The sequence below is a fragment of the Brassica napus genome, chromosome A3 (genome assembly GCF_020379485.1).
Source record: "Brassica napus cultivar Da-Ae chromosome A3, Da-Ae, whole genome shotgun sequence".
In the NCBI taxonomy this organism is placed as follows: domain Eukaryota; kingdom Viridiplantae; phylum Streptophyta; class Magnoliopsida; order Brassicales; family Brassicaceae; genus Brassica; species Brassica napus.
The window spans coordinates 37,934,303-37,946,984 of record NC_063436.1 but is presented as its reverse complement, the minus strand read 5'-3'; the positions used below and the strand labels follow the sequence as shown (position 1 = coordinate 37,946,984).

General features: G+C 44.5%; 1 protein-coding gene across 1 annotated transcript; it reads right to left on the bottom strand.

Moving 5' to 3' along the window:
• Nucleotides 1-2,426: 2,426 nt before the first annotated feature.
• LOC106409011 lies at nucleotides 2,427-6,361 on the bottom strand. Its single transcript, XM_048777209.1, has 2 exons — nucleotides 5,880-6,361; nucleotides 2,427-5,526 (listed from the first exon to the last, which is right to left on the bottom strand). Exon 2 carries the CDS (start codon nucleotides 4,136-4,138, stop codon nucleotides 3,041-3,043), a length of 1,098 nt encoding a protein of 365 aa, XP_048633166.1. The 5' UTR covers nucleotides 4,139-5,526; nucleotides 5,880-6,361; the 3' UTR covers nucleotides 2,427-3,040.
• Between the last annotated feature and the right edge of the window lie 6,321 nt (nucleotides 6,362-12,682).

The following is a 12,682-nucleotide window of genomic DNA, read 5'->3' as shown; positions in this document are numbered from 1 at the left end:
GTTTCGTCTCGATTCAAGGTACCATTGGAACTCTACGATTTAGAAACTGCAAGAACTCGTTTTCTCGAATAAATTTTGGATTGATCGTATAAAGCGATAACGGTCAGCTAAACACCTAAAATTGCCTATACGAGGAATTTGGAGGCTCTTTGGAATCAATGTCGTTTCGAAAGCATTCTTTTTATGAAATCGTAAAAATGCTTAAGTCGGAAAACAGCTCGAAAGAGCCCAGGACGCGGCAAAAATCCCACTTACGATTTTATACGAAATCAAGCCCAGTCGTTACGACGGTTTATCATTTATTACTCAGAAGACGATAAATATCAAGGTTGGAGGATAAATGTGAAGTTTCCGATGATTAACACAAAGATCAAAGAAAAATGGAAAGTTTCCGCGAAGTGATAAACTCAATCAAAGACGAAAAAGGAAGGAGGAAACGACCTAGGAGGATATATAAGAGGAGCCAAAGCCAGGGGCGAGAGGAGAGATTTTTAGACCTAGAAGAACTCTGCTAGCTTAGGAAACCTTAGAATTTAGTCGGCTCAATTTTACTTATACTCTTTTCGTTCTTGTTCTAAGACTAACTTGGCTAGCGAAACTCTGCCCGTCTTATCTCTTGTGAATCCTATAACCTTGTTCTTTTATCAACCAATAATACGCCTCTGTGCAATTTACTCTCAATAATCTGTTAGCCTTTCCTCTTTCGTTTTTCGTGTGTTTATGCAGATAATCCGGGACCTCTGGGAAATTTAAGGTTTCTATCTTTCCTTATTTTAAGGAAAATCGACAGTGCGAATTTCGGTTCCCACAGTTTGGCGCTACAAGGAGGGGGTGGGGGGTCGGATTCTCTAGTCCAAAACAAAGCTGCCCGGATCGGGCCTCTCGATCGGAGTTTCGCCTTGGATTATTGTGCTCACTTCCTCCGAAACCATCATTACGCTGTGCTCAACAGCTGTGAAGTTGTTGGATACCATGTCTTTTACATACTTCTTTATTGAAGGTGATACTTCTATGGCATCACTTAATGGTATTTCCAACGTAATTTTATAGAATGCTTTCTTGCAGATCGCTCTATATAATTCACGCTTGGTCTGCGTGTTGTTAGGAGGGAAGGGCGGCAAAGTCCTATACACTCTCTCTTGTGGGAATTGAAATTCGCACTATAGATTTTCGTTTAAATAAGGAAACTAGGAAAACCCTAATTTCCCAGAGGACCCGGATATCTGCTAATTACCACACGGCAAGCAATCAGAACACGAGAATAACAACGATAAAGTATAAGAAATCGAAAAAGAGAGCAAAGAAGATCTTATTCCGAATTTGCGTATGAGCGTTTACAACAAGGTATAAGCCTGGGCTCGAGAGCTGTCGGTGAGATTCCTAGTTCTAGCAACCCTAAGACGGCTAAACCTAATTGAGTCGCAGCTCGAAATAACAAAAACGGAAAAATGCCTAAATTGCTCTAAGTGCTAAGTTTGCTCTGAAAAGTTCTCTCCTCATGCTCCTCGCCTAGGACTCCTTATATACTAGCTCCAAGGTCGGTTTACGCTTTTACTCTTCTGCCCTTAAGCCGTCATAGCATAAAAATGGAGATATTCCATTTTCCCGATCTTCACAATTTTCTTCAAAACTTCCGTATTTATCCGCGGAAACTTGACATTTATCCTTCCTTGTGGACCAAGCGTAAACCGTGCTGTGGTTTACGGGCTTTTGGTTAAGAAATCGTAGGATGGGCCTCGAGTCGTGTTTTAGGTCCCTTTGGGCCGTCTTCCGACTCGACACGTTTACTACGAGTTCTTTCGATAAAGAACGAACTTTCCGAGGTTTTTAATCCGCAAAGTTTGATCGATGATTTAGAATAGCGGAAAACATAGACTGAGTTTGCTACGGTCTTCGGGAGATAGCATTTGATGGTTTGACGAGAATGCATGGACTGGTGTCGTATCGATGTTCGGAAGAGCCCGGTCGCTACGCAACGACCGAACTTTGGCTCGAGCCCGGTCGCTACGTAGCGACCGAGCGGGACGAGCGCTCGGTCGCTACGTAGCGAACAAGCTTAGCCGAGCTCGGTCGCTACGTAGCGACCGAGGGGGACGATCGCTACATAGCGACCGAGCTTTGGCTCGAGCTCGGTCGCTACGTAGCGACCGAGCGGGTCGGATGTTCGGTCGCTACGTAGCGACCGTCATCGGCTCGGACTTGGTTGCTACGTAGCGACCGGACAGCGTGTATGTGCGGTAGTTACGCAACGACCGAGCTTGGTTTGTTTGCTTTGAATTTTCAAGGATACTTCTTCACAAAAACTTCGTATTGGTTATTTTTTACGAAAATTATATCTTTCTTTTTACTATCTCTTTCGGAAATGTGATTTCCAAGGGTTTTCGGGTGATAATTCCGTCGTGACCGTTTTTGACCCCAACATTTCTACGGCTGGTTCTGTAGGAGTCGAGCGTCGATCGACATTGTTTCCAATTTGTCGATCGATATTTACTGTAGTGGGTTGATCAACGTTGTTTCCTTCTTGTCGATCGATTTCCACATCTTCTTCTAACTTCTCTTCTTCCTCCTCGAGCTCGATGTCCGCTTCCTCAGTGTTGGACCGTTCTTTCTCTCGAGAAGTTTCTGATTCTGGGTTGGGACTATCGAGGATTACTGGTTGTGATCTACTTTCACCGGTTTTCTCAACTTCAGCACGTTTTTCTGCATAGTTGATATCTATTGTGCTCGGGTTGAGATGTTTTCCGCTTCTTAGTAACACAGCATACCTTTGACATTTCGGATTCGCGTCAGTTTGCCCAGGGAGACGTCATGTCTCTATTTTGATGGCGGTCGCATTTTCCACTACTTGACCATCCAGTTTTTAATGTGTTCGCTTAAAGCGTCGAACTTCCTCATTAGCTCTCTGTAGACTATGTTTATCTTTCCATTCAGGTCAGTGGCCATTTTGCGATTTCCCGTGAAAGCTTGGTTTAACCTAAATTTTGCTTTGCCTCGGCTTGATCCAATAGTAGCATCAAAATTTTGGGTAAAACTATTGGTGTTAGGGATAGGATACCCTATCTTTCAAGGTTGGAGTACCTACGAAGTCCATCTGTTGTTCTGGTTCAGAAAGGGTATCATCGTCAATTTGGTAAATCCCAAATTTGTTTTGTTTCTCTAGAGAAGAATGAGGTGAGTCTAGAGATTCTTTGATTTTGGCTAAATGTGGCCCTTTCCTTGAGTCAACGCTCCTTCCTCGCTCTACGTCTATCATTTCGTAGGATATACCCGTAGCTACATTCTTGATCAAACGCTTCGCCTCTTCGGGGTTCCTGGTACTGAAGCTCCCTTCACTATCTGTGTCAAGTGCGAATTGGTAATGTAAGTTAAAACCTCCGTAAAAGGTATTAACGAGCTGTGGTTCTAAATAACCATGGTGGGGGCATTCAAGCTGGTAACTCTTGAATCTCTCCCAAGCGTTTCTGAATGATTCTAGTGGATCTTGGCGGAATGTGGAGATTTTCTTCCTTACATCCCAGTAACGCGTCTCATCGAAGAAGTGATTAATGAAGGTATCCCTTATTTGCTTCCAGCAGGTCAAAGAGCCTGCTGGTAGTTGGTCCAGCCATTTTCTGGCGTCGCCCTCTAAGGAAAATGAAAAGGGTTTACAGCGATTGTACTCGTTATCCATCATATCTTTTAGATATTTGATGTGATCGTGTGGGTGTTCTGAGACGGTTCCACGAAAAGGATTCTGATGTACCAAGAATAAATATTCGAGGCTAACCACAGATTTATTGGTATCATCTTTGGATAGTTTGATGGCGGACCTATTGGAAAAGGTCCTGCCATGGTTTAAGTAGTCTTGCAGAGGCAATTTTGTTTCATGATCTCTTTCTGAGATCAAATCAATTTTAACAGGAATTGCAGTCCCCTGTTCATTTGTGGTTTGGTTAATTGCGTTTCTAAGTTGACCTTTAGGTTCTCCTAGGACTACTCCCTCATTAGCATTATTGGTAAGAGAAAACTTATCTGCTTCCGGTGGGGTGGCGTTGACCGATGTTTGATGTTCACCGTCGATCGATTTTTTCGTCGACTCGTCGCTCGATGTTGTTGTTATTTTGTTGATCGATATCCTGCCGAAATCCATATCTTCCATCTTAAGTTCATGTGTCAGCAGGAAAGGAGGGAAATTTTTAGCAAATTCGGTGACAGAATCTAGACTAAATTCTAAACTTAATCTAGTGGTAATAAGAAAGAGTCCCTGGCAATGGCGCCAAATTTGATATCACTCAAATTACCCCAAGGAGTGAATTACTCTCTCAAATAAGAGGTTCAAATGTAGTATTTAGGGATCGAATCCACAAAGACTCTAGGATTACACAAGAGATTATGGTCTTTGAAATAGGCTAGATTAATTGGTTTATAGGGTTTAAAGCAGTAAATGAATTGGTGAGCAAGTTTATTACTCGATTGGTTGGTTTTGAGGTTGTTAACAGCTAAGAGAATAGCTAGATTCAGGTATATTCTCAGGTATGACAAGTAAATACTTAGTTTGGGTTTTTAAGGGTTTATTGATATCAATTGTTCTTGAATTCAAACTAAGATATAATCAATCTGATTATTTAATCTGGATCTCGGATTTCAACTATCGTATGTTAATCGCGAGAAAGTGTCAATCGATGATTCGTTAAGAACATCGATCGATTCAAAATATCGATCGACAGAACTATCGCTGAGTCGATCGATGCTTCTTCTAGAAAGCTTTACGGACATGTTTGATTTATGTTTTCTAACTCACTAGATCAACTCTCGTTTGTATATAGTCAGTTAGATCATACTAGTTTTTTTTCAGGTATTGAGTCAAGCAATGGTTTGATCTCAATTAATCCTAAGATCTAAGTTTAAAGGGACAATCCTAAACTTAGCTTTAAAAACAACTAGATGAAGAACTATTCTTTTAAACATCCTAACAACAGTTTGAGTCAGTAATACATTTATCAACCTATTGAGAAACCTAAATCTAACAGTAAGAACTACTCAGATATATTCATAAGGCACATTGTTATGATTAGGGGTGTTAAAACGGGCTACTCGGACCCGTTTAGGCCCTGCCCGTTTAACACCCTACCCGTTTAGACCCTGTAACTTTAAGTCTGTTTACTTACATACCTTTTTAAACCCGTTTAATTTTAAGCCCGTTTTTTTGGTATGGCCCGTTAGACCCGTTTAGTCCCGTTTATGTTTATGGCTTTCTTTTTTGGTATAATGGTTTTTTCTCTGCTAAATGCAGTTTTAATTATTATTATTTTTTAAATACCATGTTCTTAAATACAGTTTTGATTGATTATTTCACCTGTTTAAAAACATGTAATGAACCTGATTTCTGATACTCAGAAAGTGAAATACAACAAACCATAGAGAATCTGAAAATACATAAAGTTTACTTATAAAGAAACTGCAAACCATAGAAAAATAAGATAGGAACCAACTTCAACCTCCTATTTCAATCTCAAACCAACAACCCTTTCTCCATCTTCTTGTTATCTGAAAATATGCCAAACCAAAGCATAAAAAGAGTACATTTATTCGAACATCTAAGTAAGGAACATCACAGGCTAAGATAAACAGTGAGATAACAGCTAGCAATCATAAAAAAAAAACACAATGAAAAGAATCCACCTTTGGAATCACTAAACAGACGATTACTAAAAACCTCTTATTAGCGATGAACCACAACTAAGCAAGGTACACAGCAGAGTTCAAATTCAAAAAACACCTTCAAGAACACACAGTTTAAGTACCAAGAACTTCAGACAAGCCAACACATATAATATATAACACACGGTGCCTAAGTAACCCACAAGTAAATATTTTTGAACATGGGTTGTTGGTTATACCTCTGGCTGTTTTTTCTATTGAGGTGTAGACTCTGAAGGATAATTATTGCCTTGAGTAGAAGAAGGACCATGTTGGTGGCACGTACCGAAGAGAAACACGTGGTTCAAACATTGTATCAAAATCTGAAGAAACTGAATCTGAAGAACGAGATGGGTAATAATCCACTCAATCAAAGAATCTCAATAAAAAAATAAAGAAGAATCAACAAAACAACAACACTTCAATTCTGTGGAGAAGAAAAAAAAAAGACAGACACACGGATGAGTTTATGGTGCTTAAAATTGAAACGAAGATAGAGTTTCAAGACTCAGATTGGGTGGTAGTGAACACGAGAGAAAAGGACGATAAGAAGAAGTTGATAAGTTGGCAGTGCCGTTAGCGTTTGCTTAGAAGGGGGTGATATCGAAGCACGCAAAGATAAGTGGCTGAGAAAGTAGAGAGATGATGGAAGTGAAAGACTCCTTTTGAGAGGGAGAGTTTATTACGAAGTTGAATAAAGTGTTGTCGTTTAAGTATTAATAGAACTATGTCGTTTTGGAGATTGTATGCTACTTAACGGGAATCACATTCCTGAGTTTAGTTATCAAAGAATAATCATCAAATCTTATCTTCTTATCTCTATTCCTCTATTTCTCTCTCCCCCTTTCTTACAACTCGATAAACCCTAATCAGGGCTTATCATTGGTATCAGAGCATACCATGCCGCCGAAGCAAGATTCCAACACAAATCGGATCTCTGCTTTAGAAGGTAGCGTGGCTAGTATCCTGGAGGAGCTGCGAGAAGCGTCAAAGGCAAACGACAAGAAGTTCGTGGAGATGGAGAAACAAGCTGAAGAGCGTCACCTCCAGTCCATGGCGTCAAAGGAAAAGCCATCGGTCGAGATTCCGGCAGTAAATGCAAACCCCGGAAACCCTAGATCTAAGACTATTGTCACTGATGAAGCTCAACGAGTCACAGCTGAAGGATCTCAAACCCAAGCTGTGGGATCTCTTAGACGAGCTGACGCGGGACTACTTGTGTTACCGGAGACAGCGATCCCGCTAAGATTTGCTGAAGTCAACACCCCGAGCTACAAAGAAGTATCTTCGGGTTATTCTTCACAGCAGAAGGGCGGATCTTCACCGAAGAAGATAGATCTTCCGGAGTTCGAAGGAAAAAAAACCCAAATGACTGGATTTTCAGGGTGGAGATGTGTGTCAAGGTGAATCAAACGGAGGAAGATCAGAAGCTATCAATAGCAATGGATTGTCTAGTAGGGTTCGCTATAACTTGGTTTAGGATTATCCAAGATTGTGATGAGTTATTGGATTGGAGGGATTTCAAAATGAAACTCAAACGATGGTTCAAACCCGCGAAGGGAGGCACAATACTCAGCCAATTGCTTCGCTTGAGACAGTCAGGCTCGATTTTGGAGTATAGAGAGCAATTTGAGGAGTTCTCTGCGGAGGTTCCACACGTTCCTAATGACGTGCTTGAGGAGATCTTTCTGCACGGGATGAAGAGAAGTTGCGTGAGATGGTGGTGAGGTTGAGACCCATGGGAATGGATGAGATAGTGGACAAGGCGACAATAATAGAGGAGCAAGAGAACAAGAGGCATTCCTATCACTCAAGGCCTTTCCAGAGGACCAACTCGGCGCCGGTTCTTAACTCCAATCAGAGAAGTAACAATTTCAGTCCGGGAAAACAAGGAGATCACACTCCTGTGAGGAAGTCTGTTGATTCTAACCGAGAGAATAAAGCTCCTGACCAACGAAGGCCAATACAGAACCCTTGTAGGCACTGTGGAGAGTGTTGGGGAAAGATATTTCATGAAGAGATTACTCCAGCTTCCGTCTTCCAGGTCCCTGCCCCCAGCGTCCGGGTTCCTGCCTCTGGGTCCCGGGTCCCTGCCCCCAGGTCTGGGTCCTGCCTCCGGTCACGGGTCCCTGCCCCCAGGTCTGGGACCTTCCTCCGTCTTCCAGGCCAAGTGATTTCTCCTGCCTTAAGATAAATGGAAATCTTCCATTTATCAGGTAACCAGCTTAGAGAAGAAGAAATCTTCCTAAATCCAAGAGAAAGATGAAGTATTCCAATATGATAAGCCGCCCTTGAGAATACTGGAAAGATTCTATTATCTAAGGATATATGGAATATTTCCAAACCCTAAGAGAGAGGCACGACCTTCACTATAAAGATAGGTTGCTAAACTTAAAGAAGGAGAAGAACACGTCCATCTATGAGAGAAAACATCCAACTTCAGAACATACGAATTCGACAGCCGCCAAGGCTATATTTCACCCCGAGAAGACCTTCTCCTACGAGAGGTCTATGACAGGCTGATCCCGGTGATTACTACCATGAAGATGACGTCCTATGCTGTCTGCAGCACGCCTACAACTCCACATACTGGTCCAGGCCACGATCTCCAGCACACTGACAGGGACACTCGATGCTCATCAAAGTATATCGAAGATCCATGCTCCCTGCAGCATATCGACTACTCCACCATATGTTCCGGCCATGCGCCCCTAGAACAGATGGCTCATATCTCCTACAGAGCTACATACTCCCAAGGTCATGTGCCCATCAAGGCCACGTGCCCATCAAGGCCACGTGCCCATCCAGGCTCCGCGGCTCCATCAGAGCTACATGCTCCTTAGGCCAAGTACCCATTAGGCTATGTGCCCACTTAGGCTCCGCGCCTCCACCAATACATGAACTACGAACGCCTTGATCCCTCATTGAAAGGTACGTAGGCAATCCCCCCTGAAGGATGCAGCTATAAATCCCAAACATCTTCCTCGGTTCCTCAAGGACCAACCTTGGTAACCGAAACCCTCAACTACAGATCAGGAGGCACCCAGGGACCGACCCTGGAATCAGGACCATCAATTACAGACCAAGAAGACCTCACGGCCTTCATCATAGATAGGCAGTTCCTGCCTGATGACCAATCTCCCCCGCTGCTACTAAGACATCGACGGTATATACTGGCCCATATCCAGATAGCAGTATCCTAAGACCAAGACTTCTGGGTTCATCAACTATCAAGGCGGGAGAATACACTACGACGAGATGTCTCCTTCTCCCTATCATTCCGTAGAACTGAGCACGGATCGCTTGTACACAAAAATCCCCTAACAGTTTGGCGCTAGAACGAGGGGCAGTCATATACTACATGATGATGTGATAGGAAGGAGGAACATTACGTGTATCCTCTCAAAAATCTCTCAACGCCAACCACCTGGGGACAAGAAACAACTTACTCTCATCAGATCTAAAGCTCATGCGACTTGGAATCCCTCCTTAACAGCATTTGGTTCCGCCGGTTCCATTCACTGGTTCCTGCCGACTCTCGTTCCAAGCCTGGAATCGCCCTTCAATGACATCTGGTTCCCCTTGGCTCCAAGGGGTAGTCTTCACCAACATCAGGATCCGTGGATAGCAAGCCCTAGACGCCACCGATGCATCCAGGCTCATAATTCCGCCTCATATGAGAAAGATGCAAGGTTCTCAAGCGGGACACAACATTTTCCGGTCAGGTTTACAACTTGGACGAATTCCAAAGACAGGAGGAGTCATAAGAAGAGCTCCTGGAAATACTGCAGGTGTACCAGGCAACCACTAAGAGGTAACCGGAGAACCACCTTTTTCTTTAGGCTTTAGAATCTAAGTGGTAGTGGAATCCAAGATAAGACTGATAGCTGGGTGGATAGAACACCTTTTAATACTCTTCAAATTCCATCGGAGTTGTTCCGCGAAAGGATCCCCGCCAAGCGCCGGGAACACTGCTTCTCTTCCTCCTGCAAAGGAGTCGAAGAAAAATGCGAACTCTACATTAGGACGTGCTGGCCTTTTGATTCTTGGGTCCAATTAGAGCAAAGGAGAGTAAAAGAAGCCGGAAAACACACGTTCGAGCTACTATTCACCTCTGGGTTCTAGCTTCCAGGTCCCAGATCCCAGGTCCCGGATCCCAGGTCCCGAATCCCAGGTCCCGGATCCAGGTTCCGGGTCTCCGCCTACCCACCTTACATGGAGGTGAAATCCAATGGCTCCACAAAAAAGTAAGCTCCGACCACCTTACTACCGCTTTTCCCGGCAACAAACCCTGATATACCTCTAAAGGAAATTAAGGTCTTTTACCCCCTACAAACTCCCGGGGAAACTCAGGATCCTTGCCTCTCCAATCCCCAAGGCTGCACCCCTCGACAAGTTGTAAGAAACAGAAATTCCCAGTGAAGGACTAAAGAATACGCCAGTCTACAAGGAAGTAGGTCCAAGGCACTTACCTTCCTGAACTTCTACGAAAGAGATAACTGAGAGAAAAGAGGGGGCAAACGAGTTAACACTCAACCCAAGGGGTAAAAATGTGTCAACAAATCTTGTTGGCTTGCCCACTAAAGAGAGGATTCAAGACAAAGCGATGGGTCATTTAGTGACATCCAAGAAACGCTGAGAGTGGCTCACCCAAGAGGGAGCAAAGAGCAGCCAGAAGAAGTTACTAAACGACATCGACAAAAAGAGAATATCTACAGATCCTCATGTGCTAGAGCACTAGTTCCAAGGAGCCTCAAGGTTCTCAAGGATAAATCTACTGGTCCTCCAAGAGAAGTAGCCTCCACGCCTCAACAAAGATCTCTATTCCTCCAAGGTCCTGTTACAAGTCTAAGGACCATGTATCCAGCTGACGAATGTCAAAGCTCACTGAAGCATCAGCAAGTCCATCTCCGTCGAACCCTACATCACTGAGAGAAACCTACGTGGGTTAGAAGACCGGATAGCAAATCTTGTCGTCCACTGAAATACAAGATCAAGGTCCCGAATCCTACAAGATCACCTTCGAACAGGTCCAGAACCTGGAAGTACTCATCAAGACCCCGGTCTACCATCTGGAAAAACAACTCTCCTCCAGGTTCTAACACGGTCCAGACCTAAGAAGAAATCAGAAAAAGGGAAGCAGCGTCCTGGCCACTATAAGCATGTTGAGATGGAACGACTCCGGTTGGCCAAACTACACATGTTATCTCCGGACTTCACCCATGAAATCGAAAGATAGGGGGCAAACTATTGGGAGTAAATAATTTTGGAAAATACTACTCTTGTTTCCGGGCAGGACCCTGGTCTCCATACACCCGCATGAAGAAGTTCCGACTCCAACTCCAACTACGAAGCTCTGGCTCCGACCTCTGCTTCTATCTTTAACACCAGGTAAAAATGAAAGGTAAAAACTTTCCAAACTCTTATGCAAACGCAATGTACTGTATTCAAACTCAGAGATTGTATAGGGAGCGAAAATAACAATGGGTATGAGACTTAAGGTAGGAATAGGTCTGATCAACCTGAGTATGCTTGTCAAAACTACCTATAACCCCGGTATAGGCCTAGAGCCATATCGGGGCCCCATAAGAAAGAGTATTGTGACACCTCCGGGTTAATTCAGGGAGTTTGCATATTGCATAAGTACTGCCACGTGCAGGGAGCAATACATAAATTCCTGTTTCTCCAGACGTGGAAAGTAGAAAAAGCCTGGCACTTGGGTTTCCAAATCCATAACCTGCTCCCCTAAGTCTGATAGTGGCTTTCTGAAAAAAGCAGCATGCAGCACGGGAATTTGATAGTGACCAGTTTCCTAACGGTAAAATGCGAAATTTCAACAAGTACCGATAGTGGCCTCACCTAGGATGGCAGAATACGGTCCCTTAAAATACAAATCAAATAACCTTGGGTTATTAAGAATTTTCGGGTACCCATGCAGTCTCCGGGTCCTGAAAAAATTTCTTCAGGACCTGGAAAAGGTAAACCTCCAGGTTCTTTATAACCTCCGGGCCCAACAACGACCTCAGAGTCTGATGGAACCTTCGGGTTCCCAAATGACCTCCGAGTCAAGTAGCAACCTCCGGGTTCAAAACGACCTCAGGGTCCAGAGGAACCTTCGGGTTCCCAATCAACCTCCGGGTCCCAAAACGACCCTAAGGTCCTAAATACGACCTCAGGGTCCAGAGGAACCTCCGGGACGCTCGGTCGCTACGTAGCGACCGAGCGGGCCGGATGCTCGGTCGCTGCTCGAGCTCGGTCGCTATGTAGCGACCGAGCTGTGTGCATGCTTGGTTGCCGCGTATCGATCGAGCTTGGCTTGTTTGCGGTCCGATTGCCATACTTGAGCTTGTCCGCGGCCGATTTGGATACATGCCTGTTGCCTTTGGACAATCGTATTTAGTGGTTTGATTGAGATTTGAACAAGATTTTACCGCAAGGCTCTTCGTAAAGATATCTTAACGAGGATTACTTTACGTAAAAATGTTCATGCTGATTTTTACGGACTTTCAGACATTGATTTCGTCGTGACCGATTTTGACCCCAACAGTTAGCCCCCCAGCTCGTTAGAACCATGAGCTTCTAGCATGAGCTTCTAGAGTGAGGTTCGAGCTCGAGCCAAGCTCGGTCGCTACGTAGCGACCGAGAGTCCGTGACCGAGCTCGAGCCAAAGCTCGGTCGCTACGTAGCGACCGAGCTTGGCTCGAGCTCGGTCGCTACGTAGCGATCGAGCGGAACGGACGCTCGGTCGCTACGTAGCGACCGAGCTAGGCTCGGGCTCGGTCGCTACGTAGCGACCGAGCTGTGTGCATGCTTGGTCGCCGCGTAGCGACCGAGCTAGGCTCGGGCTCGGTCGCTACGTAGCGACCGAGCTGTGTGCATGCTTGGTCGCCGCGTATCGATCGAGCTTGGCTTGTCTGCGGTCCGATTGCCATACTCGAGCTTGTCTGCGGACGATTTGGATACATGTCTGTTGCCTTTGGACAATCGTATCTAGTGGTTCGAT